The sequence below is a fragment of the Apodemus sylvaticus genome, chromosome X, assembly GCF_947179515.1.
Source record: "Apodemus sylvaticus chromosome X, mApoSyl1.1, whole genome shotgun sequence".
Lineage (NCBI taxonomy): Eukaryota > Metazoa > Chordata > Mammalia > Rodentia > Muridae > Apodemus > Apodemus sylvaticus.
This window is the reverse complement of record NC_067495.1, coordinates 79,938,440-79,963,785: the sequence shown is the minus strand read 5'-3', so window position 1 is coordinate 79,963,785 and position 25,346 is coordinate 79,938,440. Positions and strand designations below refer to the sequence as shown.

The window sequence follows — 25,346 nt, the reverse complement described above, 5'->3', positions numbered from 1 at the left end:
CAAGAAATGAAGCAGAGTCTATGGAAGAAAGCTGCTTACGGGCTTGCTCTCCATGGCTATTTCATGCTTAACCAACTTTCCTCCACTACATAGGACATTCTGCACAGGAACAACACTGTCCAAGGTGAGATGTGCCTTTTCACATCCATCATCAAATAATATTGTACCTAGAAGGCATGCCCACAAAGCAATTTAGTAAACATATTTTCTCAATTGAGATCTGCTTTTCCTTGGGTCTCTTACATTTGGGTAGGTTGAGAAAAATCTAACCAGCACATGTGAGATAACTTTTCCTCAAAGAGTAAACTGGTGTTTGTCCTTAATCTTTACACTTGAGATTTTTAAAAGACTAAATATAGATAAGTGTATCTTATAAAATTGTCAATAAATACATGTAGAACAAATGAAATTATTTAATTCTACATACTGGAATAATGCTATTATATATGTCCCATGACAGAAGAGTGGATACAGAAAAATGGGGTTCATAGACACAATGGGATACTACTCAGCTATTAAGAACTAGGACACCCTTAGTTTTGCAGGCAAATGAATGGAACTAGAAAATATCATTCTGGGTGAGGTAACTCAGACAGAAAAGGACATACATGGTATGTACTCACTAATAAGTGGATATTAGCCAAAAAATAAAATGCCAGAATACCCAAAATACAGTACATAGAATGCAAAAATGTCAACAAGCTGAAGGACTCAAGAGAGGATTCATCAGTGACTCTTGGGAGGTAGAAGAAAGCAATCACAAGGGGCAAGGAGAGAGGGACCTGGGAGGAAAATTGTACAGGCTGGAATAGAGGAACCTGATTTGGTATTGGGTGAAGGAAAAGGACTGAATACCTGAGGGATAGCAGAACGAATGGATACAGACAACCTCAGGAGGTAAGAGGTTGGGGGACCATCCAGAATGCATCAGAAACCCAGGAGGTAAGAGAATCTCAAGACTTGAAGGGAGCGACTTTAGATGAAATGCACTACAGTGGGGAGAAGGAATTCATAGGGCCCAACTCCAGCAGGAAGATAGGGCATCAAAAGAGGGAGAGGGGGTCCATCCCACAGTCATAAATCTGACCCATAATTGTTCCTGTCTGAAAGAATTACAGGGATGGAAATGGAGAGTAACCTGAGGAAAAGAAGGTCCAGAGAAAGAACCAACGTGTGATCCAGCTCAAGGGAAGGTCCCAAGTCCTGACTCTATTACTGAGGCTATAAATTGCTTCCAAAAAGGGACCTAGCATGTCTGCCCTCTGAAAAACCCAGCAAGCATCTTAAGCGTATCTTATAAAATTGTCAATAAATACATGTAGAGTCATATGCAGACATTTGCACCCAACCGATGAACAGAAGCTGCTGACCCCTGTGGTCAAATTAGGGAAGGCTGAAAGAAGCTGGGGAGGAGGGCAACCCTGTACGTGGATCAACAGTCTTAATTAACCTGGATCCCCTGAGATCTCTAAAACACTGGACCCCCCAAGGCAGCAGCATACAACAGCTGATATGAGACTCCCAACACATATACAGCAGAGGACTGCTGGGTCTGGGTTCAGTCAAAGAAGATGCACCTAACCCTCAAGACACTGGAGGCCTCAAAGGAGTTAGAGGTCTTATTGGGTGTGTGGTGGATGGTAGAGACATCCTCATGGAGACAGGTAGTGGGGAGGAGGTATGGGATGTGGAAGAGTATGAGGGTGGACCAGGGAGGGGGGATGAAATCTGGAGTATGAGATGAATGAATGAATAAATAAATAAATAAATAAATAAATAAATAAATAAATAAATAAAATAAATAAATAATTAAAAAAACAGCTTTCTCTTTGATTGTCATTTTTATAGGATATTTTCTATATTTACATTTCAAACGCTATCCCTTTTCCAGGAATCCCCTCTGGAAACTCCCTACCCCATCCCCCCTCTCCCTGCCTCTATCATGGTGATTCCCCACCAACCTAACCCCTCCTAACTTCCTGCCCTGGCATTCCCTTACACTGGGGCATCAAAACCCACAGTACCAAGGGTGGCTCCTCCCACCGATGTCCAACAAGGCCATCCTCTGCCACATATGTGGCCAGAGCCATGGGTCCCTCCATGTGTACTCTTTGGTTGGTGGGTTCTGTTTCTGAGAGCTCTGTGGTATCTGGCCGGTTGACACTGGTGGTCCCCACACAGGGCAAAGAACTAAAGTCTTTGGAAGATCAATTTTATTAATTTAGTTATACTACATGCAAACTTCAATACTTTTCTACATGAGAACTATTATGTATAAAAATGTTATTTATTATGATTAGAAGTTTTATTGTATGTGCATTGTGTCTTGGGTATTCCAAGTTTCTAGGTTAATATCCACTTATCAGTGAGTGCATACCATGATTGATCTTTTGAGACTGGGTTACCTCACTTAGTATGATGTTCTCCAGTTCCATCCATTTGTCTAAGAATTTCATGAATTCATTGTTTCTAATGGCTGAATAGTAAGTACTCCATTGTGTATATATACAACATTTTCTGTATCCATTCCTCCAATGCCCAAGAAGGAAGGAGAGGCCCCTGGTCCTGGAAAAGCTCAGTGCTGCAGGGTCGGGGAATACCAGAATAGGGAAGTGGGAAGGGGAGGATTGGAGAACAGGGGGATGGAAAAGGGCTTATGGGACTTTGGGGAGGGGTATCCAGGAAAGGGAAAATCACTTGAGATTGTAAATAAAGAATATATCGAATAAAAAAAAACAAAAAAATCCTACCAATTATCAAAAAAAGTTTTATTTTAAATAAACATCATTGATGGTTTGGAGAAAATTTTCCTTCACCTGAAAATTCATGAAAAGATTTTTCAAGAAACAAATGGATTGAGGAAAACTTTCACATTCTTTAAGCATACAGATGGATACACTACTTTAGCTCATGCAGAAATCAGTGAGCAATGTTCCAAGAAAAGAATGCATGTTCTGTCAGAAAGGATGACATTTTCACTTTTTCGGTCCTGTAAGAACTTCTACTTAAATATATTTCCAAGATACTACCATACTTCCTAAAGCACTCAAAATGGGATTATGGTCATTTCTATATTCATGTAATGTTCCCTCATAGGAACAGCAATTTAGATAAACAGTATGTTTGGTGGAGATAGTATGGCTATTTGTAGTTGTTACCATAGCAATAAACTTCTTCATGCTAAGTTAAAATATTTAAATGTTCCTAGAACATATTTAAAAAATACTTAAGAGTACACAGGAAAAAGCAAAGTAAGAAGATAAGAGAATGAAATAATCAGCTATAGAAACATATAATCTAATTTTTTTATTTAGCCACCTTCACGTGCCTTCATTTTACATTTATTTATTATTGAAGGTAGTTGAATTTTGGGAGTAATGGGATATTTATTAGATAATAACTAAAAGAGGTTTCATTTTCCATGTTTTTATATCTATATACACTCTCACATTAATTAATAAAATTATTCATGGTCTTTAATAAACCATTATCCTCACGTGAAAGCAATCTATAAGGTTCTATACTTTTAATTTATTTATAATCCAGAGATTGTTTTTTCTAAAATTCGTGTATCTTTGGGTTATGTAGAATGCCCCTTTGTTCTTCTGTAAACCATTTATTTTATTATTTCCATTGCTGACAGCAAAGATTTCATAGGGTTTATGACATTTATCTTTTGCCAGACTAATTTAATAGGATCCTTCTAAGTAAACCATCATCGTCAAAGGACACAAACCAAAAAGCAGTGTTAGCAGAGTACAGGGCTGATGATACCAAATCTTAAAAAATGATATTCATAAAGCCTTGCATTTAGAAAAGCCAGAGATATAAAACACAAGAACGTCATTACACATCACTCTTACTAAGTTCACCGTGAAAAGATAATTGTGACTGAACTTATATGGAAAAATATAGGAAAACAAAAACAAAAAGTTCGCAGAGTGATAGAAAAAAAAAAGATGGGAGAAAATATAATTTTTAAAATGGCATGTGAATGAGATGTAAATAAAGTAATTCCAGATGGCTGAAGCAGTATATGGGAAAGTATTCATATTAACAGCATCATAGTCATATGGAGAGACAGGAGGAGGCAGAGACAAATGAAGAGTCATCTGTTTTAAGAGTTAAGCTAAAGAAGATAAATGGAAGACTATGTTTTTAAAATTGAACTAGTTCCAAAAGTTAATGTGGAGCCAGTGTCATTGATTGAGAAGGAAAACAATGCTGTCACATTTTCTCTGTTCTCACATATAAAATATGTATGAAAAAGTAAATTTAGTTTATATGATACTCTTTTTGAAGAAAAGAAGGCGTATGATCTTGGGAAAGCTACCAATGACTAATATTAATCTATAGATTATAATTATTGTTTAGAGAACACTTTTCTTCAAGGCATTAAGGAAATTTTAAATAACTTTTATTATTTTATCCATTAGTATGTAATCATTACTGGTATATAAAGATATTTTATTTCTTCTTATTACATAGGAAAATAATTGTAGACACAGATAAAATGTTTGATAATTAATATAGTAATGTACTTATTAATATTGGCATAGGCATTTTTACTGTCATCAAATCAGCATTTATTTTGTAGTCCAATATTATTCTCTATAAAAATGTTTATGAAATATCACTGCCATAACGGTAAACCCAGTAAACTATAAACTGCTGAAAATTCTTGTTGAAAAATCTACTAAAACAAATTTGGAAATTTTAAGTATTTTATGATTCTGAAGATGTCAAACAAGTCCATGACAATATTAATAGCTCACGAGAGAAATACTCATTATTAACAATAAATATTTCCTCATTATCATTAGTATAAATAATATTTGATATGATGCCCATTATTAAACTTGATGAGGACAGTTACTATTTCAAACCTATTTTCTCCCTCAATACATTTGTATTGGTTGCTCACTAAATGAATTAAATTTATATTATTGGAATTATACTAACATTTTTATGGTTATTTAATATTAAAGTAAGACATAATACATGGACTTTCCATTGTTTTCAATTATACTCACTTTAAAAGAGTTAATAAAGGGTATATATACACATACTTATACATATATAAGAAACAAAAGAACAAGGTTTCCTGGTATACTTCATGTTATCCAGATCTCAAAAACCAGGTTAGATTATACAATACAAATCCGTGAATACCCACTGTATTTAACGAAATCAACCTTATGCCTATAGTTTCTAATATATCTTTCCTATAATATAAATACATACTATTTCTTAGATAACTTACAAATATAGAGATCTGTTACTGTAGCAATTACAAAGCAATACCCTTCAACATTCTTTAAATAGATAAAAAAATAAAAAATAGGTTCCTTAAGATTAATCATAAGGAATTAACATTAATGGTGCACAACAAATGAATAATATTTAAATAGTTATGTGTCATTTTAGTTGCTATACTGTGTGAGTACATATGTTCATTTTTTAAAAAAATATGTTTGCATGTACTATATTTTGACAGACTTAGCAATCTAATACTGATGATTTTTCATTTCTACATTAAGTGTTTTGTAACATTTTCCTAAAATAAGATTAGCAAAGATAAACATTCCACAAGAAAAAAAAGTTAATATTTAACATTGAAAAGACAGGAGGGAAGTACAGAGAGCCTGGAGAATAATTAGAAATAAATAGCATTGGGGGGGGGGTGGGGAACAGGAACAACTACTAGAAAGTCCCAGATGCCAGGAATGCAAGAGGCTCTAGGGGAACAACAGAGATGACATTAGCCAAAATACCCACCAGAGGGGAGACAGAACCTGAAGATGGCACCTTCAGTAGATAGACATGGCCCCCAGTAGAAGGATGGGCCCACACACTCATCTCAAAATCTTTAACCCAGAATTGCTCTTGTCTAAAGGAAACACAGGGACAAAAAAATCGAGCAGAGACTGAAGGAAATGCCGGCCAGAGACCGCTGCACCTTGGGATCCATCCCATCTGCACACAGCAAACCCTGATACTATTGCTGATGCCAAGAAGTGCTTGCAGAGAGGAGCTTGGTATAACTAAACGCCGAGAGCCTCTGCCAGCACCTCATTAAGACACATACAGATACTCACAGCCAACCACAGGACTGATCCCAGGGACCCCAATTGAAGAGTTAGGGGAAGGACTAAAGGAGCTGCAGAGGATTGCAAACCCATAGGAAAAAGAACAGTATCAACTAACTGGACCCCTTAGAGCTCCCATGGACTAAACTACCAACCAAAGAGTATCCATGAGTCTGCCTGTGACTTCTGTTACATATGTAACACATGATGGCCCTATCGGGCATCAGTGGGAGAAGGGATGCTTGTTCCTTTGGCGACTTGTTGCCCCCAACTATGGGGAATGCTAGATGGATGAGGCAGAAGTGGGTGGCTAGGTTGGGGAGACCCTCTTAGAGGGAAAGGGGGGATGAGGTGGGGAGGTTGCAGAGGGGAGACTGGGAAGAGGAACAACATTTGAAATGTAAATGAATAATAAAAAATCAAAAGAAAAACAGTTAAGAAAATTAGGTTCTGTGTTATTAGACTAAACTAAAGTTCAGGTTTGACTTCTGTGTTGTACCTGAAAGCTAAAAGTTACTTCCAAAAAACCACACTTAATTTTGAAGGCACATAGATGGAACTAGAAAATATCCTAAGTGAGGTAACCCAGACCTAAAAGGACAAGCATGATATGCCCCCACTGAAAAGTGAATATTAGCCATAAATGTAAGGGTATCCATGACATGCACCACAGACCCAAAAAGCTAAAAACAAAGAGAGGTTGAAGTAAGGAAGATTGATTTCCACTAAGAAGGGAGAATATACTAGCCATAGGAGGCAGAAAGAGGGAAAGAAGTAGATGGGAGGAGCGATTAAGAGAGGAATGTGGGTGTCAGGGCTAGGTGTGGGGAAAGATAGAAAAGAGGGCCAGGAAAATGAATGGAAATATGCAGCTGTCTGGGGTGGCCTAGTAAGGGCAATCTGTAGAAAGACCTTGTTTAAGGGACTCTCCCAATGCAGGTGACCTGAGATGAGAATGCTAACTGTGGGGGCAAGAAATAAGAAAAGGCTACCTCCTGGAGCCAGGCAAGACAACCCAGTGGAGGGATAATAACAGCAACCCACCCACAGTAACTTACACCCAATATTTGTCCTATCTAAAAGTAATGCAGGGACAAAGGTGGATCAGAGATTGAAGGAAGGGCCAACCAATAACTGGCCCAAATTTAAAACCATCCCATGGGCAAACACCAATCCCTGACATTAATGATAATGCTTATATACAAGTGCCTAGCACAAGTGTACTCTGAGGAGCTCCACCAAGCAGCTGACAGAAAAAGATACAGATACTTATTTTTTTCTTCAATAAAAGTCTTTTATACCCCCTCCCCAAAGAGCCCATATTGTACTTGTGATCAGGATCTTGTTTCTGGAGCTAGCAAACTGAAGTCTCACTCTCAGCCTGCTGCACAGCTCCCTTCTCAGACACATAGATGCCATCCACAAATTTCCTGGTTTCCTTGTTTTTATCTGTTGTTGCTTGCTAAATCAGACCCACTGAATCTGAAGCAAGTTAAATATTTCCTTCTAGGATTAAGTCATCCTTTTGGGCTTGAGAGACAGAACAAGCAACACCTGTCCTCATCCAAACTCTGTGGATGTACTTTTCACCTAAGAAATTTTGGTTTTCAACCAAAGACTCATTTTTCTGAATAACAAACAGCTTTGATGAGGAAGTGAGCATACACAAACCTCATAAAGGAAGCCCAGTGTAACACCCTTGATCATGCTCTGAACATGACTGCAGATGGTTCTGACAATGGCCATTTCCTTTCTGGTATCCCACCATTTGTCAACACAGAGCCTTTTCTTCATTTTTCCAAGAAGTCTCCACTCTACATTCCAAAGGACTGAAGCTCTAATGTAGATCAGAACACCACAGAAAGACCAATAGTATCAACTAACCTGGTCCCTTAACAGCTCTCTGAGACTGAGCTACCAACCAAAAATCATACAAGTAGTTGGCTGGACTGAGGCCTCCCTACATATAGACCTGCTTTTTCTGGCATCAGTGAAAAAGGATGTACCTAACCCTGCACCAGGGTAGTGGGAAATACCTTGGGAGGGGAACCCCAGCCAGTCAGAGTTAAAGGGGAGATGAGATGGGGGAGGATATTGTATGGGGATAGGAAAGGGGGACAACTTTTGGAATGTAATTAACTAAATAAATTAGGAAAATTATACTTTTAAATCAAATCAGTTGATTCACTATGATATTGTGTTATTTATTTATATTTTCTGATCTGGCTTGTGAAACTAAAGATTAATAAATTAAAAGGAAGACTTCATAACTCGGCCTCCCACCAGTCAGGAGAGGTGCATCCATCTTGGTTCCGGACTCCAGGGATCGGACAGACTGAGGTACACAAACATAATCCGAGGCCAACACCGAGGCCATCGGGGTGCCAACCCAGCCAGGAGGTTTTTTGTCCAGGCCTGCACGTGCGCCGCCGCCATTTTGCCTGCAGGACAACAGAGAGCTCTGGCGGGCAGACCTGTAACAGGCATAGCCTGAGGCTAACAAAGCAGGGGTCTAGGCCCCAAAAGGCACAGGACTGACCCCAAGAACTGGGCGGCTTGGTGGGCCATCTGTGAGTCAACCCGCCCAGGAGGTTGTTAGCAGAGCAGACTCTCCCGGCGCTTTCAGGGAGCGCAGCGCGCAAGCCCGCCATCCTAGTCACCTGGCGGACCCAATTAACAGTCATAGCCCTAGGGGAACTTTGCTAGGACCTTGGCCTCCCAGGCTTTTGCCTGGACTCAGGGACTGGGCGTCCAGGCTAACCTTCTGTGCGCCAGCCCGGTTGGCGGATCGGCTGCCCAGCTGAGTGAACAGAACACAGGGAAGGTCACAGCAGCATACACCATCGGCACTCCCTGGGGGTGCACATGGGCTCCATCTGGTCCACTGACACAATCTGGGGCAAGGCCTCAGGCGGAAGCCCTCAGCTCTACTCTCTCCACTTCCGGATCCAGATCAGCCTGGGCGGCAGCACCACATCTCCAATTCCTGCAAGTGGCTAGCTGGGCTTCCGGGCGGCCAGCTGGGAGAAGTCAGTGTGCTCCAGTGAATCCAGCGGGCCCCAGCAGGAGCCTTCGGGTGCCTACTTTGGGATCTGAACAGCCTGGGCAGCAGCACCCTGTCTACAAGCAGTGCAGGAGGTAAGCTGTGCACCAGAGGCCAACTGGGAAGGGGCAGCTTGCACTGGTGAGTCCAGCACTGACAAGACAAACTAACACCAGTGAGAACTAGATGGCAAAAGGCAAACGCAGGAACGTCACTAACAGAAATCAAGGCAATATGGCAAGATCTGAACCCAATTCTCCTCTACCAACATGTCCTGGATACCCCATCACACCAGTAAAACAAGATTTGGATTTAAAATCACTGGTCATGATGCTGGTACAGGAACACATGAAGGACAAACTTAAAGAAATTCAGGAGACAATGGATCAAAAGTTAGAAGCCCTTGCAAGGGAAACACAAAAATCATTGAAAGAAATCCAGGAGAATACAAAAGCCAACAAGGAGGAAATGCAAAAAACACTTAAAGAAATACAGGAGAACTTTGGTCAACAGGCTGAGGTCATGAAAGAGGAAACACAAAAATCTCTTAAAGAAATACAGGAGAACTTTGGTCAACAGGCTGAGGTCATGAAAGAGGAAACACAAAAATCTCTTAAAGAATTACAGGAAAGCACAAACAAGCAAGTGAAGGAGCTAAGCAAAACCATCCAGGATCTAAAATCAGAAGTAGAAACAACTAAGAAAACTCAAAGGGAGACAACTTTGGAGATAGAAAGCCTTGGGAAGAAATCAGGGGACAGAGATGCAAATATCAACAACAGAATACAAGAGATAGAAGAAAGAATCTCAGATGCTGAAGATTCCATAGAAACCATGGACTCAACAGTTAAGGAAAATGCAAAATGCAAAAAGCTTGTAACCCAAAATATCCAGGAAATCCAGGACACAATGAGAAGACCAAACCTAAGGATTATAGGCATAGATGAGAGTGAAGATTTACAACTTAAAGGGCCAACAAATATCTTCAATAAAATTATGGAAGAAAACTTCCCTAACCTAAAGAGAGAGATGCCCATGAATATACAAGAAGCCTACAGAACTCCAAACAGACTGGACCAGAACAGAAATACTTCCTGTCACATAATAATCAAAACACCAAATGTTCTATACAAAGAAAGAATACTAAAGGCAGTAAGAGAAAAAGGCCAAGTAACATATAAAGGAATACCTATCAGAATCACAGCAGATTTTTCACCTGAGACTATGAAGGCTAGAAGATCCTGGGCAGATTTCATGCAGACTCTAAGAGAACACAAATGCCAACCAAAACTACTATATCCAGCAAAACTCTCAATCACCATAGATGGAGAAACTAAGATATTTCATGACAAAACCAAGTTTACTCAATATCTATCCACAAACCCAGCCCTAAAAAGGATAATAGGAGGACAACACCAATACAAGGAGGGAAACTTCACCCTGGAAAAAGCAAGATAGTAACCTTTCATCAAACCCAAAAGAAGTTAAGCATTCAAATTTAAAAAATAACGTCAAAAATGAAAGGAAGTAACAATCACTATTCCTTAATATCTCTTAACATCAATGGACTTAATGCCCCAATAAAAAGACACAGACTAACTGAATGGATACGTAAACAGGACCCTACATTTTGCTGCTTACAGGAAACACACCTCAGGGTCAAAGACAAACACTACCTTAGAGTAAAAGGCTGGAAGACAATTTTACAAGCAAATGGTCTCAGGAAACAAGCTGGAGTAGCCATTTTAATATCAGATAAAATTGACTTTCAACCCAAAGTCATCAAAAGAGACTCTGAGGGACACTTCTTGCTGGTCAAAGGAAAAATACAAAAAGAAGAACTGTCAATCCTGAACATCTATGCCCCAAATGCAAGGGCACCCACTTTCGTAAAAGAAACTTCATTAAAACTAAAAGCACACATTGCACCTAACACAATAATTGTGGGTGACTTCAACACTGCACTTTCCTCAATGGACTGATCAGGAAAACAGAAACTAAACAAGGACACAATGAAACTAATTGAAGCTTTGGACCAATTAGATTTAACAGATATATATATATATATAGAACATTCTATCCTAAAACAAAAGAATATACCTTTTTCTCAGCACCTCATGGTACCTTCTCCAAAATCGACCATATAATTGGTCACAAGACAGACCTCAACAAATCTAAGAAGATAGAACTAATGCCATGCCTCCTATCTGATCACTATGGAGTAAAAGTGGTCTTCAATAGCAACAGAAACAACAGAAAACCCACATACACGTGGAAACTGAACAATACTCTACTCAATGATACCTTGGTCAAGGAAGAAATAAAGAAAGAAATTAAAGACTTTTTAGAACACAATGAAAATGAAAACACAACATACCCAAATCTATGGGACACAATGAAAGCAGTGCTAAGAGGAAAACTCATAGCCCTGAGTGCCTCCAAAAAGAAAATGGGGAGAGCATACATTACCAGCTTAATGACACACCTGAAAGCCCTAGAACAAAAAGAAGCTATTTCGACCAGGAGGAGTAGAAGGCAGGAAATCATCAAACTCAGGGCCGAAATCAATCAAGTAGAAACAAAGAGAACCATACAAAAAATCAACAAAACCAGGAGCTGGTTCTTTGAGAAAATCAACAAGATAGATAAACCCTTAGCCAGACTGACCAAAGGGCACAGAGAAAGTATCCAAATTAAGAAACTTAGAAATGAAAAGGGAGATATAACAATGGAAACTGAGGAAATCCAAAAAATCATCAGATCCTACAAGAGCCTGTAGTCAACACAACTGGAGAATCTGGAGGACATGGACAATTTTCTTGACAGATACCAAATACCAAAATTAAATCAGGACCAACTAGACCATCTAAACAGTCCCATAATGCCTAAAGAAATAGAAGGAGTCATAGAAAGTCTTCCAACCAAAAAAAGCACAGGACCAGATGGCTACAGTGCAGAATTCTACCAGACCTTCAAAGAAGAGTTAACACCAATACTCTTCAAACTATTCCACAAAATAGAAACAGAAGGAACACTACCCAATTCCTTCTACGAAGCCACAATTACGCTGATACCAAAGCCACAAAAAGATCCAACAAAGAAAGAGAACATCAGACCAATTTCCCTTATGAACATCGATGCAAAAATACTCAATAAAATTCTTGCCAACCGAATTCAAGAACACATCAAAACGATCATCCACCATGATCAAGTAGGCTTTATCCAGGGAATGCAGGGTTGGTTCAATATATGGAAATCCATCAATAAAATCCACTACATAAACAAACTCAAAGAACAAAACCACATGGTCATTTCATTGGATGCTGAAAAAGCATTTGACAAAATTCAGCATCCTTTCATGTTTAAAGTCTTGGAGAGAACAGGAATTCAAGGCCCATACCTAAACATAGTAAAAGTAATATACAGCAAACCGGTAGCCAGCATCAAACTAAATGGAGCGAAACTTGAAGCAATCCCACTGAAATCAGGGACCAGACAAGGCTGCCCCCTTTCTCCTTATCTTTTCAATATTGTACTTGAGGTACTAGCTCGGGCAATTCGACAACATAAGGATGTCAAAGGGATACAAATTGGAAAGGAAGAAGTCAAACTATCATTATTTGCAGACGACATGATCGTCTACCTAAGTGACCCAAAGAACTCCACTAGAGAGCTCCTACAGCTGATAAACAACTTCAGCAAAGTTGCAGGCTATAAAATCAACTCAAGCAAATCAGTGCCTTCCTATACTCAAAGGATAAGCAGCCTGAGAAAGAAATTAGGGAAATGACCCCCTTCACAATAGCCACAAACAGTATAAAGTATCTCGGGGTGACTCTTACCAAACCTGTGAAAGATCTGTATGACAAGAACTTCAAGACTCTGAAGAAGGAAATGGAAGAAGACCTCAAAAAATGGGAAAACCTCCCATGCTCATGGATCAGTAGAATCAATATAGTTAAAATGGCCATTTTGCCTAAAGCACTATACAGATTCAATGTAATACCCATCAAAATCCCAACTCAATTCTTCACAGAGTTAGAAAGCGCAATTATCAAATTCATCTGGAACAACAAAAAACCCAGGATAGCTAAAACTATTCTCAGCAACAAAAGAAAATCTGGGGGAATCAGTATCCCTGACCTCAAGCAATACTACAGAGCAATAGTGTTAAAAACTGCATGGTATTGGTACAGTGACAGGCAGGAGGATCAATGGAAGAGGATTGAAGATCCAGAAATGAACCCACACACCTATGGCCACTTGATCCTCGACAAAGAGGCTGAAAACATCCAATGGAAAAAAGATAGACTTTTCAACAAATGGTGCTGGTTCAACTGGAGGTCTGCATGCAGAAGAATGCGAATTGATCCATCCTTGTCTCCTTGTACTAAGCTCAAATCCAAATGGATCAAGGACCTCCACATAAAGCCAGACATTCTGAAGCTAATAGAAAAGAAACTGGGGAGGACCCTTGAGGACATCGGTACAGGGAGAAAGTTTCTGAACAGAACACCAGTAGCGTATGCTCTAAGAGCAAGAATTGACAAATGGGACCTCATAAAATTACAAAGTTTCTGTAAGGCAAAGGACACCATCAAGAGGACAAATCGGCAACCAACAAATTGGGAAAAGATCTTCACCAATCCTACATCAGATAGAGGGCTAATATCCAATATATATAAAGAACTCAAGAAGTTAGACTCCAGAAAACCAAACAACCCTATTAAAAATGGGGTACAGAGTTAAACAAAGAATTCTCACCTGAAGAACTTCGGATGGCGGAGAAGCATCTTAAAAAATGCTCAACTTCATTAGTCATTAGGGAAATGCAAATCAAAACAACCCTAAGATTTCATCTTACACCAGTCAGAATGGCTAAGATTAAAAATTCAGGAGACAGCAGGTGTTGGAGAGGGTGTGGAGAAAGAGGAACACTCCTCCACTGCTGGTGGGGTTGCAAATTGGTACAACCACTCTGGAAAGCAGTCTGGCGGTTCCTCCGAAAACTGGGCACCTCACTTCCAGAAGATCCTGCTATACCACTCCTGGGCATATACCCAGAAGACTCCCCACCATGTAATAAGGATACATGTTCTACTATGTTCATAGCAGCCCTATTTATAATTGCCAGATGCTGGAAAGAACCCAGGTATCCCTCAACAGAAGAGTGGATGCAAAAAATGTGGTATATATACACAATGGTGTTCTATTCAGCCATTAGAAACAATGAATTCATGAAATTCTTAGGCAAATGGATGGAGCTAGAGAATATCATACTAAGTGATGTAACCCAGACTCAAAAGGTGAATCATGGTATGCACTCACTAATAAGTGGATATTAACCTAGAAAACTGGAATACCCAAAACATAATCCACACATCAAATGAGGTACAAGAAGAAAGGAGGAGTGGCCCCTGGTTCTGGAAAGACTCAGTGAAACAGTATTCAGCAAAACCAGAACGGGGAAGTGGGAACGGGTGGGTAGGAGGACAGGGGAAGAGAAGGGGGCTTACGGGACTTTCGGGGAGTGGGGGGGCTAGAAAAGGGAAATCATTTGAAATGTAAATAAATTATATCGAATAAAAAAAAGAATATATATATATATATATAAAATTAAAAAATAAAATAAAATTGTAAACAAAGAATATAGAAAATATATATATATATAATTAAAAAAATAAAATAAAATCAGTTAAAAAAATAAATTAAAAGGAAGTCTATTTATTTAGTAAATAAATTTTATCACTGTATATGGAAGTATACTATGCATATTTGTGTGTGTGTGTGTGTGTGTGTGTGTGTGTGTATGTGTGTGTGGTTGTGAATGGAGGTACATCAACTCTGGGAATTCTAATTCATGTATTAATACTTACATGGCAAGAACTTTAAGGAATGAACCATAGGCTTTAATCCTATTACTTCATTTTGTCTTATTTTTAAGATTTATTTTACATGTATGTATGTTTTGCCTGTATGTATGTCTGATTGCCATGCTCTTGGTGCCCACAAATATCAAAAGAAGGTATCATGATCTTCTGGAACTAGAGTTATAGCTGGTTATGTGTCAGCATAATGTTTTTTTGCAATAAGATTAAAAGAACATTCCTCAGTTCCATGTTGTTTACCAGTTACTTTTTTTAATTTAAATACACTTTTGTCTTTTTATTTGTGAACCATAGCCTTTAACAGCTAATCAATTTCCTTGATCCTTTTTTTAAGTACATTTTTGTCTTAGTTATTGAGTGGCCCTTTCTGGCATTCATTAAATTTACCATTACACATTGAGATGTACATAGCTTGGGTCAATTTAATTTTAGTGGGTAATAGTTATTTGTATAATTTTTATTTTAAAATATTTAAGTAATATAAGCATGAAATTAGTTATCATTTGCATATTAGATATACAAAAACAAGAGATCAAAAGTAAACTAAGTAATAATAAAATTTAGCATTATTCTACAATTACTTGGTAATAAAAGGATAAAAGTAATTATGTGAAAAAATTATAAGATTTATAAAGTAATTTTTTTCTTGAAAGTCTTGATTTATAAATTACTAAATTGGTCAATGTCCAAAATATAAGGTTCCATATGGGAATATTTATAACAAGCGTATACAATGTAATTAATTATTCAATTGTGAATACTAACCAGAATTGTGACAATTGCAATGAAGTCAAAAGTTACTTGATCCTATTAGTATTGCATTCTAATTTTAATTAAAGCTTACAGCACTAATAAAGATCCATTTATGAATTTTATGTTGCTGGTTTTCCCCACTGGAGATATACATTGATAACAGCCCCAGCTTTTAGGGATATAAAGGACTTTAGCACTTAACGGTACTCTTTTTTTCTTTTTTTCTTTCTTTTTTTTTATTTTTTTTTTATTTGATATAATTTATTTACATTTCAAATGATTTCCCCTTTTCTAGCCCCCCCCCCCACTCCCCGAAAGTCCCGTAAGCCCCCTTCTCTTCCCCTGTCCTCCCTCCCACCCCTTCCCAGTTCCCCGTTCTGGTTTTGCAGAATACTGTTTCACTGAGTCTTTCCAGAACCAGGGACCACTCCTCCTTTCTTCTTGTATCTCATTTGATGTGTGGATTATGTTTTGGGTATTCCAGTTTTCTAGGTTAATAACCACTTAAGAAACAAAGATCTGGAGAGAAACCAAATTCAAATAATCTTAAAGGTGAAAGGATAAATTTCTAAGTAACACTTGATTTTATAATTAACAAATAAGGCAATATTTATACTGAAACTCTTCTGAGACACTTGAGAGGGCAAATAACATCTGTACTGTTTCTAAAACATTCACACTTGTCATTTATTGTACATTTTCTCTATTGTATCATTAATGAACCTATCATCTCATCTGACATTACATGCCAAATTGAGATACAGTTAAATAAATAGTACTTATTTGGCAATAAAATTGATAGTGGAGTGCTTATCTCTACAACATATATATTTGTTTGATGAATCATTCTAAATAATTTTAATCAATATCACTAAACAGTGGTAGAAAATACTTTAAACAAATTGAACTTTTAGAGACCATACTTCAACTATGTGTTTATTTACTTTAGTTCAAATTTAGGTATTAATCAATGTGTAAGATCTATAAATATAAGAATAAAAGGCTAAGTGTATTAATTATGTAAAATAAACTCTACCCTAGATTAAAATATCTTTTTAAGTTGATGGAAAAATATGATTTATAGATGTCCTTAAATATATTTTAGCTTTCATTGGAACTGATCATCTGGAATCCTTGAATAAAAAAAAAAATGAAAGCTAAACAGAAAGATAATTTAATAGCTTAAATACATCTTAATGGCTATTTCCATAGTATATTAAATATAAATATATATGTGTGTGTGTGTTTTACATAGATATATATGTATAGATAATAAATATATACATAAATGATAGATAATTAGATATTTAAGAAGTTTATACAATATTTGTTTCTGTATGTCGTTTTCAAACATAGAGAGATAGATTTGCAAATTAAATAGTCCTAAATGAAGAGAATCCTGGTAATTTCAAAATGCATTACATTTTTTTAGTATATTGAGATTTTTCTCAGTTAAAATTTTTCTTTAGAAAAAAAGTAATCTTCCCTTTGGTTTGTGGTTTACTCTCTGAGAACTCTCAGGGGTCCAGGTTAGTTGAACCTGTCAATTTTCCTGTAGATTTCTTATCCCATTCAGGGCCTTCAATCCTTCCCCAAATCCTTCTATAAGAGCTGGGGACCAGGAGGAGGCCAGTGCTTAGAAAGTAAATAAATAAATATGCCCGTACATATTTTTTAAATATTATAGTCCATTTTTCTTTCTTTTCTTTCTTTTCTATAGTCTTTGTTTACACTCCAAATGATTTCCCCTTTCCTGGTGCCTCCCTCCTCAAAAGTCCCATAAGCCCTCTTCCCTCTGCCTATTCCCCAATCAACTCCCTCCCATTTTTCTGTCTTGGTAATCCCCTACATTGTTGCATCAAGCCTTTCCAGGACCAGAGCCCTCTTCTTCCTTCTTCTTGGGAATCATTTGATATGTGAATTGTGTGTTGGGTATTCAGAGCTTCTGGACTAATATCTATTATCAGTGGATCACTTAAAGAAATTCAGGAGAATATGGGTCAACAGATAGAAGCCAATAAAGAAGAAACACAAAAATCACGTAAAGAAATGCAGGAGAACTTGAGTCAACAGGCAGAAGTCAATGAAAGAGGAAACACAAAAATCTCTTAAAGAATTACAGGAAAACACACAAAAAAAAACAAATGAAGGAACTAAGCAAAACCATCCAGAATCTGAAAACAGAAGTAGAAAGAAGTAAGAAATCACAGATGAAAACAATTTTGGAGATAGAAAACCTTGGGAAGAAATCAGGGGTCATAGAGGCAAATATGAACAACAGAATACAAGAGATAGAAGAAAGAATCTCAGATGCTAAAGATACCATAGAAACCATTGACTCAACAGTCAAAGAAAATGCAAAATGCAAAAAAGCTTGTAACCCAGAACATCCAGGAAATCCAGGACACAATGAGAAGATCAAACCTAAGGATTATAGGTATAGATGAGAGTGAAGATTTACAACTGGAAGGGCCAGCAAATATCTTCAACAAAATTATAGTCCATTTTAAAAGTTGAAAATTAACCTTACCACAATTGCACATATAAGCAAATTAATGATTAAATCAATTATTTTAGAAATATTTTTAAATTAGCTCTAATATTAAAAACATGGAAGACAATATTTTCTAAGTAGAATGTACATAGATTAATAATACATTTTTCTCTTAAGCCAGAGTATAGTAAGTATAGGATAATTTAAATTAAAAAGTTAGTAAATTATTTACACACTGACATTTTAATACTAATATGTGCTATGCTACTTTATATTCTACAAATCTTCATATATTTAATATTCTCTACCATATCATTTATTTCAGTTAGTTAATATGAAACTGAATATTGACCTTATTTTCCCTAGAATTTTCCTATATTTTCTGTTATTGACATAAAAGGCATTGATATGAATATATGTATAATATATGTATAATATAATTTCTTATATTACCCTAGCGATGATCAGCTGCAATTTTTCTATTCTGGTCTTCAATAAAAGTACATCAGACTATCAATAATAAAATTTCAACCTATACTGTAAGACAGAACAACTTTTACAAAAAATATTATTGCTGGCCTACTTAGTTTCTAACAGTAGAATTTACTAAAGTATATAGATGAATCAAATATGTTTTTAAGCTAACTTTCCCACAGAATACATGCCACTTTTATGACAGGACATTTTTCCAAGTCAAAGTACACTCAGTTAATGTCACCCATGTCACAGTTTTTGTGTGCCCTGGGCAATGCTTTGTGTTCTTTTCTCATTATTTTTAACAAGCATTCAGAACAGTATTTGTTCATGATGCTATCCAAATGCCAAAGTATTTTAGGTACAATATATAGTTATTTAGTTGTATCTTATGTGCTATCCCAAAAAAGAAATTGTAAACTGCATTTCTACAAGTTATTGAAAACCTTTTATCATTAGGTGCCTTTTTTTTAAAGAAAGTATACTGAAAATAAGCATATTTTAACTGACATGAAATCTTCCCAGCAGGGTTGTTTCATTTAAATTTGTTAATCAATTTTCAAGACAATTATGAAACTGTATTAAGTTGTCTTTTAAATCTGGGGGAATCATTATCCCCGACCTCAAGCAATACTACAGAGCAATAGTGTTAAAAACTGCATGGTATTGGTACAGTGACAGGCAGGAGGATCAATGGAACAGGATTGAAGATCCAGAAATGAACCCACACACCTATGGCCACTTGATCCTTGACAAAGAGGCTGAAAACATCCAATGGAAAAAAAGATAGCCTTTTCAACAAATGGTGCTGGTTCAACTGGAGGTCAGCATGCAGAAGAATGCGAATTGATCCATCCTTGTCTCCTTGTACTAAGCTCAAATCCAAATGGATCAAGGACCTCCACATAAAGCCAGACACTCTGAAGCTAATAGAAAAGAAACTGGGGAAGACCCTTGAGGACATCGGTACAGGGGGAAAGTTTCTGAACAGAACACCAATAGTGTATGCTCTAAGAGCAAGAATTGACAAATGGGACCTCATAAAATTACAAAGTTTCTGTAAGGCAAAGGACACCATCAAGAGGACAAATCGGCAACCAACAAATTGGGAAAAGATCTTCACCAATCCTACATCAGATAGAGGGCTAATATCCAATATATAGAGAGAACTCAAGAAGTTAGACTCCAGAAAACCAAACAACCCTATTAAAAAATGGGGTAGAGAGTTAAACAAAGAATTCTCAACTGAAGAACTTCGGATGGCTGAGAAGCATCTTAAAAAATGCTCAACTTCATTAGCCATTAGGGAAATGCAAATCAAAACAACCCTAAGATTTCATCTTACACCAGTCAGAATGGCTAAGATTAAAAATTCAGGAGACAGCAGGTGTTGGAGAGGGTGTGGAGAAAGAGGAACACTCCTCCACTGCTGGTGGGGTTGCAAATTGGTACAACCACTCTGGAAATCAGTCTGGTGGTTCCTCCGAAAACTGGGCTCCTCACTTCCAGAAGATCCTGCTATACCACTCCTGGGCATATACCCAGAGTATTCCCCACCATGTAATAAGGATACATGCTCTACTATGTTCATAGCAGCCCTATTTATAATTGCCAGATGCTGGAAAGAACCCAGGTATCCCTCAACAGAAGAGTGGATGCAAAAAATGTGGTATATATACACAATGGAGTACTATTCAGCCATTAGAAACAATACATTCATGAAATTCTTAGGCAAATGGATAGAGCTAGAGAATATCGTACTAAGTGAGGTAACCCAGACTCAAAAGGTGAATCATGGTACGCACTCACTAATAAGTGGATATTAACCTAGAAAACTGGAATACCCAAAACATAATCCACACATCAAATGAGGTACAAGAAGAAAGGAGGAGTGGCCCCTGGTTCTGGAAAGACTCAGTGAAATAGTATTCGGCAAAACCAGAATGAGGAAGTGGGAAGGGGTGGGTGGGAGGACTGGGGAAGAGAAGGGGGCTTACGGGACTTTCGGGGAGTGGGGGGGGGACTACAAAAGGGAAATCATTTGAAATGTAAATAAATTATATCGAATAAAAAAAAAAGTTGTCTTGTGGTACAGATGACAAAATTATTTCTTAAATGAAGTCCAGCATTTACAAATTAGTCATTTTTGTCAGAATATACAGTAGAAAAAGAAAGATCAATCTTAATTTCTGATTTCAGTTTTCTATGATCTCTTTTGAATTTTACCTGTTACTCTTATTTCCCAAATAAACCCTTTATATTTAGAATCTCCTGTACAATATGGCAGTCACTTAGTGTATATGGCTATTAAAATTAAAATGCAGTTAAACAGATTCAGTAGATAAAAATATTACATGAAGTTTGGGTGAAGAACTGATATAGATGTAGGAAGATCTAGAGGAATGAGAGTGGTAGAATTTTATCAAAACATATTATATACAGACCTGAAATTCTTAACAAAATAACTAAAAATATAAATGAGACAATATACACAAACATAACTCAGTTCCTTGGTTTCACTTCCAACTTTTCAAGTACTCCAGTAACATATAAATAAAGTTACTCTTTTGCCTATCAAACACTAAAAACATATCTTTCTAACAACTAAATACTATCTTTGCAGAACATTTTGTTAAGAAACGATCCTCTCATAGAGTAAATTTTGTTATATGATTCAGAACCTAGAGTGTTAATTTTCACGTTTTAAGTAGTCAAATATTTGAATATCTCTATAACATTTCAGACATGCCCATTTAATTTATGTTAAGTGCTTATTCTTCAGACTTCTACCTTTTTATAACTTCACAGCATGATCAACATATTATTTTTAAAAAGAGTGAGAAAAAAGCAGATTTGGGTGTTTGTTGACAAATGTGCTGACAGTGACAAAAAGAAATCTACATAAATTTCTGATTAACATCTTTCAATATTGTTATTAATACATGACAAAAAGTAAACATCACTGTACAGACCTATTCTAAAACTGTTTATCAGCAAATCTTTTAAACCCTCTGTCTTATGTCACTTCTTCAAATAAATACTTCCTTGTTAGAGCTAGGAATACATCCAATTATCTGGATTTGAGTTTACTCAAGGAAGTTGTTGTTTTCAATTTGTTTTTAAAGATATGTCTAAATCTGTGTCTGTGTGTGTGTGTGTGTGTGTGTGTGTGTGTGTGTGTGTTCTTTTCACTACTCTTCATTGGTCATAATGTCAATTGCATTTTGGTAGTGCCTAATCAGAAAACATGTATAAATTTTAAATATCCCATCTGTATCAATATGATATCTGCAAAGGTTCATAATATTTGAAGACCAATATGTACATCTTATTATTTCACACAGCAATAACTGAGGTTTTAACTATTCTTTAAATCTTCTCACTAATTAAAAAAATCCCATGTATTATATGTACTTGTTAAGTGAGACCTCTGTGCATATATTTGATGAACATGTGGTATTTTATGCACTTTCATATTGTCTGTCTCATCACAAGACACAAACTAAGTTTTTAGATTAGCCCTGTAGGAGGACCAGCAGTCTCAATTAATCTGGACCCCTGAGATCTCTCAAACACTGGACCACCAACCAGGCAGAATACACCAGCTGATATGAGGCCCCCAACAAATGTACAGCAGAGGACTGCAGGGTCTGTGTTCAATCAGAGAAGATGTACCTAACCCTCAAGACACTGGAGGCCCCAGGGAGTTTAGAGTTCAGGTGGGGTGGGGAGTGGGGACATCAAAGTGGAGACAGGGGGTGGGGAGGAGGTACTGGAAGTGGAATAGTCTGAGGGTGGATGGAGTGGGGAAAATATATGGAGTGTAAAATAAATAAATAATAAAAAAACATAAAATAACAAAATATAAAATATAAAAATAACTGAAAATAAAACATAAAAACCCTACTTACCTCTTTTTATAATAGAAAAAAAATGAAAGTTCTATGCTCAAATAATTTAGAGAAAACAAAAATTTGTAGAAATGAAAGAATGTTTAGTCTCACTTGTGGACTGAGAAGATGAATAGAGATCCAGCTTTGACTTGAAATCAGCCTGAAAATTTTATCAGTAATACAACTATGTTCAGAAATTCTAGTAAAAAAAAAAGACTTTAAAATGGGGATGTGTTGGTAGGATATGGGAGGCGTAAGGTTCAGTTAATATTTATCTGTTATTATATTTCATTATATACATGTATGAAAATCTCAAGAGCAACATCCTCATCACCTCTCATGATTTTAACATCTTTTTAAGTACTAATTAAGCATTTCGTCTCAAGTAATCTTTTAAAAATCAGTTTTCTCATGTAGTTATTCTTACTATTTAAAAATGAAAAAGCCATGACTAGACTTAATCAAACTCAGATCCCAAGTAGTATGTTGATTTATAAATAGCAGGGCTGAGATCCTTGTCTGTGAAAACACAAATATTTGGAAAAATATATGCACAGTTCTTTTTTAAAAATGAACATGTGATTATAAAATGTACATTAATGACTTTAATACGCTTTATAACATGGAAAGTTACAATGGTCTACTCAAAAGTATAAAAACATTGTTTACCTTATAAGAATATCAGTTTTAAAACGTACCTTAATTAGTTGGTAATTTTGAACTCCATTTATTCCAATGTCAGGATCAATGGCTGCCGGAAGAGAATATCTAGAGTTTATAGCCGAGTTCTCTGGAATTGAAATGTTGATGACAGTTGCCGGGAATAACGGTGCATTATCATTTATGTCTTCTATCAGAAAGCGTATCTTAACCAATCTAAATATTTCATCTGGCAAAACAGCAACCTCCACTTCGTAAAAGCAACGAGCATCCACCAATATTCCAGCACATAATTTCTCACGATCAATGCGTGCACCAGTAGTGAAGATCTCGCCAGTACCCTCTTCAATGCGAATCAATGGTACATCCCCGGTTTTGTAAACTAATTTGAACTGCATAGGAGTGGTTAAGGACTTGTCGGGAATAAGCGACAAGTTGAGGTCTTTCAACAAGTCGCCTATCAGGACGTTTTCTGGCATTTCTTCTCGGACTGTATAATTCTTCTCCTGGGCGCCAGACTGAAACACGACGCATGCTAACAGGACCGCAAATATATACGTCCCGGACAACAAGTCCATACCAGTCTGGATACCAAAGGTACTGTTTGTCAGCCCACGATATACTGACAAAGAAAAAAGAAAACATAGGGAAGAGAGGGGGGGGGGAAGGAGAGAGAAAAAATAATAATTAGAAAGCTGACTATAAATCTGCATGTTAACTAAACGTTGCTTAAAATTAAAAATCATTAAATGCATTAGTGATAAGTAAATGACAAACATGTTTTGAACCAAGATATTATTCATTTTTATAGTAAGAGGAAAATAAATAATAATGAAGCATCATCTATGGTAGTTAAAAGAGATGGTATATTAAAAACAGTGTCTACTACTTAAGATATTTATATATTTAATATTTGAAGATATTTAAAAGAAATGTAAATAATTTAAATACATGGTCAAGGAAATATAAAATGGTATTTGTTAAAATCACAAAAATATCATTATTTCTCTGTTTTACTGAGGATTTCAAACAATTATTTTTGTGGCAGTAAACATTTAATATAATATTCCATTTTTCAGTTCTGTGCATAAAATGTACAATTTTTCAGATGAAAGTAGGTAAAACACATTCATACATGAAGTACTTGGTTCTGAAATATGAATTCAAAGCAAACATGGTTTAGGATAAGAAATGGGATTTATGAAAACTATCTAAATACAGGGGAGAATTGTGACATATAAAGCAGAATTCATTCTTGTTTGGGTGAAAAAAACAGTAAATATTAATTACAGTTATTCAAATTTCAGATTGTTATACACATCTGCTCTTTTGGAATTTTGCGAACAAAGTTTGTTGTTGTTATTATTGCTGCTGCTTCTGTATTTCACGGAACAGTGAAAATCTTTGTGAGTACTGATAGGACATAGAAATAAGGAAAAAGCTTATGAATGCATAACTATAAATCTCTAAATAGCATGCAAATACTCAATGGGAAATATGGGTAAAGATAAGTTCTAAGTTTTTGATTTAAGTTTATAGTATGGAAAATGAAAATTCATGATATAAAATTACATAAGAATAGATAAGATAAAGAATACCTGGATTAGTTTTGAAAATAAGAAAATCAATAGTTTTTTATATAAAGATTGCAGAAAGAATTGTTATTGCTTTTTTACATTTAAATCACAAAAAGATATCAGGTGATAGATTTGCTAATCTCAACATTCCTATAATATACTTCATACCATAAAAGTAATGTGATTATATGGATGTAGGAGGTAGACTGAAATAGGAAAATCAAACAGGGAGGAGGAGGGAAAAGGTCATTAATACATAGAAAAATAGTTAAAATTAGGACCATCTGAGTGATCTTATGGAAACTTGAAACAGTAGAAGCTTTCTAAAATATATACATATAATACAATATGTATATACATAAATGTGTGTATATATATATATATATATATATATATATATATATATATATATACACACACATAAAAGTGATCTAAATGAAATTGCCAAATAACCAGGAAGAAAGAACTAATTGTC

General features: G+C 36.3%; 1 protein-coding gene across 6 annotated transcripts in view; it reads right to left on the bottom strand.

The window, feature by feature from the left end:
• Positions 1–23,872, bottom strand: part of Pcdh11x (protocadherin 11 X-linked) — a 538,787-nt gene extending 514,915 nt beyond the window's left edge. For all 6 annotated transcript variants that reach the window (XM_052170807.1, XM_052170808.1, XM_052170809.1 and 3 more), the window contains exon 1: positions 23,333–23,872. In XM_052170807.1, coding sequence (XP_052026767.1) covers positions 23,333–23,872 — 540 coding nt within the window. The remainder of the gene's footprint in view (positions 1–23,332) is intronic.
• Positions 23,873–25,346: the final 1,474 nt, after the last annotated feature.